General features: G+C 38.6%; 1 protein-coding gene across 1 annotated transcript in view; it reads right to left on the reverse strand.

The window, feature by feature from the left end:
* Positions 1–6,000, reverse strand: part of MRPS27 (mitochondrial ribosomal protein S27) — a 163,198-nt gene that overhangs the window by 32,094 nt on the left and 125,104 nt on the right. The window contains exon 6 of the mRNA XM_044662999.1: positions 2,071–2,149. Within this exon, the coding sequence (XP_044518934.1) occupies positions 2,071–2,149 (79 nt within the window). The remainder of the gene's footprint in view (positions 1–2,070; positions 2,150–6,000) is intronic.

Raw genomic sequence — 6,000 nt, forward strand, 5'->3', positions numbered from 1 at the left:
GTCCATTGTTATTTGGCTTCCACTAAAGTCCTACTCTGATGCCTCATAATGATGACCCTTGGCTATATTAGTAGAAAGAATTTTCAGCAGGTTTTCATCAAGCTAGAAAGGCTCTCAGTACAAAACAAACTCAAGAGAGAGAGAGAGTTAGGCACTAGGTACACATTTTGAGTCAAAGGAACTCATGAAGATTATCTACCAAAGCATGGAGAGATTGCAGTTTTGACTTGCTGGAAGGTATAGCCACATGAACAAAGTCATGGATTTGTCAAATACTGAAATTAAGTATAAATATGAACTTGGAAAGACTTTGGGAGATAGTAAAGTAAAAGGACCTGATGTGCTATGGTCCATGAGGTCATCAAGAGTCAGACCCAACTGAACAACAACTAAAATAGTTATGAATATTTTTAAAATTGTGATTATGTGATTTTATAGTGATAGCACTTTAGAATCAAATTCAATTTTGAGGAGGAAGGGATAGAAGAGAGTTATTACTAAGTGGTGTATTAGGTCCAATCACCTCATTTTATAAATAAGGGAACTGAGATCCAGAAACATGAAATAATTCACCAATTGCCCTATGCTGGATTAGTGACAGGGCTAAGAAGTACAAATGATGCCATTTATTTCTTAAGTGGTTTCCATGCCCCTATCATTTGAAAATAAAATAAAAATTCAATAATCACATTATACAAACTTGTATACACAATGAACTAGGCAATTTACAGTTTATTAAAACATGTAGTCCTTTAACCTGAAAAACTGAGGTTAGAATTCAAAGAGAAATGGCCTCAAGTTTCTAAAAAGTGGTTTTACAAAAAAAAAAAAGCTTTTGATTAAATTTTCCTGACGAACAAAGAGTGTGATACAGAAAAATGAAGCTCATGGTGTACTGAAAGTGGATCTCAGCATTGTACTTGGCACATCACTGGCATTTAATGTGTGCCAGCTAATTGATATGGGTTCTAGACTTGGCTCTACCACTTTCTAGCCATGTGATTTTGCTTCCGTTCGGTAACATCTCTGTGACTTTGGTTAAGTTTCTAAATTTTTTTGAGATGGTTTCTTCCTTTGTAGCATGAAGGAAATTGTACTAGATGGCCTCTGAGGGCTCTTCCACTCCTAGATAATAGCAAGAACTCACATTTGTAAGATTTAAGGATTTGCAGAACTCTTTATATGTATTATTCAGGACAAGGCATCATAGATATATTACAATCTAACTTATACAAGTACTCAAGAGAAATAGTACCATTAGTCTCAAGACAATGATTTCACTGGATCATTTCTGGGTGCTTTTGGTGGGTCTAGATAAGGAGAGCTTGTTGCTACACTTTAAATAATGTAATCAGACCTCGTCGGTTATAGTTTGATCCTTACAACAACCCTTTGAGGTTTTATTATCCTCATTTTATTGATGAGGAAACTTAAGTGAATTGCCCAGCAAGTGCATATCCAGCATGTAGCTAAGACATATGTGGGTATAAACTTAGTCCTTCCTGAATCCAACTTTGACAACTATGCCCAATATACTACTTAGCTGCCACCTTGAATTCTATAACCTTGCATACATCACAGGGATTAACCTATGCGAGCCTCAATTTTCTATTCAGCCAAATGATATTATCTGCCCTGCTGCAACCCGAGGAGCCAATGTGACGACATATGTGGAAACTATCAAGTCATATACATATATAAGGGACAAACAACAATTTAGTTGTGAACAATGATGATAATAACAAAAGAAACAATTGATTTCTTTGGTTCTAGGGTCTTGGACTGCATACTTTCTTATGCAGTGTAGGTCCCCATAGAAATCGTGTATTTCTTCTTTTCTCTTTTCTTTTTTCTCCTTCCTCCCTTCCCTTCTTTCTTAGATAAATACTGTGTATTGGTTCTAAGGCAGAAAAATGGTAAGGTTTAGCAATGGGGGTTAAGTGACTTTTCCAGGGTCCTACAACTAAGGAGTGTCTGAGGCCAGATTTGAACCCAAGATCTCCTGTCTCTGGGTCTGGCTCTCTATCCAGTGAGCCACCTTGCTGACCCCTAAAATCATGTATTTCTTACCTTCATAATTTTCTTTCTTTATAAAATAATCCATGAGTAAGTTGAATGTAAAGTTATCTGGGAAAATTCCATATTGTACCTAAAACAAAGGAACAAAAAAGGACAATGAAAGAAAAGAAAATAATCCACTTTAAACTCAGCCTGAAATACAAGCTAACAACATTGTCCTGGAGAAATGCTACCATTAACCTAAAGAAAGAGATTTCATTAAATCATTTCTTGGCCCTTGTGATGTGACGGGTCTGGATAAGCACAGGTTGCTACTCTTTAAACATGTAATCAGAGCTTGTTGGTTAGAGGTAGAGAAAGAGAGAGGGCAGATGATGAGTGGCATCAGACATAAAATATTTAAGTGTGAAAAATAATGCCTAAGCTTACCACTCGATAGCTTTTTTTTTTTTTTTTTAAATAGCAAGCTGATTCAGTGATTGTTCTCATGGGGTTTGGATTTTGACAAGTACCCAATCAGAAGTCTATGTGCAAAAACAAACTTCAAGTGACATCAACATCATAGCATTTGCAGGCTCTCTATGATCGGCTTCAAAAGATCCCTCAGTCTCCCCAAATCACAAACAAAACAACTGAACCTGACCAACCCAGGCAAAATAGATTTACAATAATAGTCCTTACCAAGGTCATGGATTGCTGCATATAATAGCTGACTCTATATAATAATAGCCTAGCTTTAGATTGCATCTGTGATTTTTCTTAAAATTATTATTTACCCAATAAGCCTGGTTTTGGTAGTTCTATGTCTATTAAAAGTTCTGGTACAGAGTGACTGTTTATAGTCCTTAAAATGTTCTGTTCCCTGTCCTTATTTTGCTTTGTCCCACCTCTCTACCTTTAATCATACTGAATTCCTCCCTTTTTTCCATGAATCCCTAATAATGATGGTGATAATAATTATAATGCTGATAATAATAATGATAACTGATAGGACACCCTAAAAATCTTAGTGCAGTACCAAGCTTTTATAATCTCAGAAGCATAAATGGTACAAACTTAAAAAAAACCATTTTTAATTATTTAAATTTTTTACATTTTGACTAAAAGATTTTAAATGTTAATTTTAACAAGACATTTACACACTGCCTGTGGGACAGTTTCTGGATGCCTTCTCAGACTGGTGGAGTGGTAGAAGAGGTCCTCCTTTTACCTAGCCACCTCAGTTACCTGATTCTACTCCTTTAGACATTTTTCTTGTGGCATCATGTCTCAAGGCCAGAACTAAAAATATAATTCTCTTAATCACTGAGTTGTAGCTGATGCAAGTTTTTACAGAGTCCTGATATTACATACATAGGTGGTGGTGTCAAGTTCAACTAAAAAAAAGGGACCACTAAACCAATCTAAGGATCTCTGTGGGCTACATACTGACTTAGGAAACCTCAAATTAATAGTCTAAGTTTTATTATATTTTTTATTGATTTTGTCAAATATTTCTCAGTTACAATTTACTTTTAAACTCTTACCATCTGACTTAGAATTGATTTGAAGTAGTGGTTCCAAGGCAGAAGAGTAGTAAGGGCTAGGCAATTGAGGACAAGTGACTCACCTAGGGCCATTACAGCTAGGAAGTAGATGAGGTTCCGATTTGAACCCAGGAACTCCTGACTTCAGGTCTAGTGCTCTGTCTATTGCGCTACCTAGTTGCCCTTACTCAATGATATCTTAATCTGGTTCATGCATCACTTGGGAGCCTTGAGTGGTATGTTTGATACCTCTGGACTACAGGGATATAGAGCACTAGTGGTAGCTATATCTGATTTAAAATTTCAAATCATCAAACTTTCAAATATTATCTTTTGTAAGTCTAGCATTTATAGCAATTCTAGCATTTGTAACAAATTCTGAAGTTATTAAAGCTAGAAACTGCACAAAGACTTTTGGGACACTCTCCACTATGCTTTAAACTTTCCTCAAGGCTTTCCTCTATACTTCATCTCATTTGAATGACACGACCTCTCCATGAGGCAGGCACAACATGTGATTATCCTCAAACTGAGGCTAAGAGGGAGAGTTCTTTAACCTCTGAGCCAAAGTTTCTTATCTGAAAAATGAACCCAAAGCAGTTAGAATAAAGGACCTTTGAGGTATTAACTTTATGATCCTAAGTTCTGACAAAGAGGATAAGATTTTATTTTACTTTCTGAGGCCTAATGCACAAGAATAAGAGGAAGTGTTGCAAAGTGGATAGAGAGCTAGACCTGGAGTCAGGAAGACCTGGGTTCCACTATCACATTTTTTTTTTTTAAACCCTTACTTTCCATCTCAGTAGCAGACTAAGATAGAAGAGTGGTAAGGGGTAGGCAATGGAAGTTAAGTGACTTGCCCAGGGTCACACAGCTAGGAAGAGTCTGATTTGAACCTAGGACCTCCCTGGCACTTTATTTATCAAGCCATCCAGCTGCCCCTCAAATACCACCTTTGACAGTCAATGGATGTGTGATTCTGGGCAAGGCACTTTCAGCTGCTGATTTGCACTGATAGAGGGAGCTTCTTCACTGGGAGGAATCCTATCTATACTAATGAAATCATAGGTCTGAAGGAAACAAAACAAAAAATAGTTAGTCAGTAAAAGGATGAGGATAAGTGAAGTGATGAGGAGGCAATGAGCATTAATTTCATCCTGGAGACTTCCCCTTATAGGTGACTCCCTCAGCAGGACCATCATTTGGGGAAGGACCTTCCTGGCAATCTTGCCTCAACTCTCCCCAGACTTCGCTTTCTTCTTTTCACATACTGAACTGCCCCCAGTTGGGGGGAGACCTCACTTTCACTCCTCTCCTCCCCACCCAGCATCCTTTTCTATAATACCCATTCCCACCAGAATGTAAATTTCTTTGGGTAAAGACTGATTTATTTGCTTGTATTTGTATCCCCAGCTCTCCCTCCCTCCCTTTCTCTTCATCTGCACTTCTCTCTCCCTCCTCCTTTTTCTGTCTCTGTCTTTCCCTTCTCTCTCTGTCTCTGTCTCTTTCCTTTCTTCTCTTCCACCCTTCTATTTCTTTCCTTCCCTCCCGTTTCCCCTCCGGTCTCTCTCCTCCTTCTCCTCTCTGTCTCTCTCCCTCCTTCCTCTCTCTGTCTCAATCTTTCTCTTTCTGTCTCGCTATTTCCCTCCCCACCCTTCTCAATCTCTGACTCTCTCTCTGTCTCTGTCTCTCTCTATACTGTGCTAGGCGGTGCAGATACAGAGATAAAAATGAAATACTCTCAGCCTTGGAGTAGCTTATATTTTCTCTGGGGAAACAACATGTATACATATGAGCACATACAGAACAGTACAAAGTAAAGGCAAGAAAAAAGGGGTGGCACACTAGCAGTTTGTGGGGGTCAGGAAAGGCCTTGTGTGGGAAAGGGCAGGGGAGCTCAAATAAGTAAGAAGAGCATCCCAGGCATGTGGGCCAGCCTGTGCAAAGGGGCAGAGAGAGGAGATAGAGTGTCACATGTGAGGGGAGGGACAGTTAGCAGGCTGGTTTGGCTGGACGGTGGAATGTGTGAAGGGCAGTAATGTGGAAAAAGCCTGGAAAAGTAGTTTGAAGCTGAGAGGTGAAGGACTTGAAATGTCAAGTGGAAGAATTTGTAGCTAAAGACGAATAGTCAATAATTAACTTCATGAATGTACTTTCAGAGGTTTGGGGCTTGGAGTCAGAAAGATCTGAGTTTAAATCTGATCTCAGACCCTTACTGTTTGACCCTGGGCAAGTCACTTACCCTCTGTCCACCTCAGCTACCTCAACTATAAAATGCTAATAGTAGCACCTATCTTCCATGGTTGTTATAAGGATCAAATGAGATAATATTTGATAATATTTATAAAGCACTTAACACAGTATCTGTCATTTAATAGAAGCTTATTTCCTTCCTTCCTTCCTTCCTTCCTTCCTTCCTTCCTTCCTTCCTTCCTTCCTTCCTTCCTTCCTTCCT

The sequence above is a fragment of the Gracilinanus agilis genome, chromosome 1 (assembly GCF_016433145.1).
Source record: "Gracilinanus agilis isolate LMUSP501 chromosome 1, AgileGrace, whole genome shotgun sequence".
NCBI lineage: Eukaryota > Metazoa > Chordata > Mammalia > Didelphimorphia > Didelphidae > Gracilinanus > Gracilinanus agilis.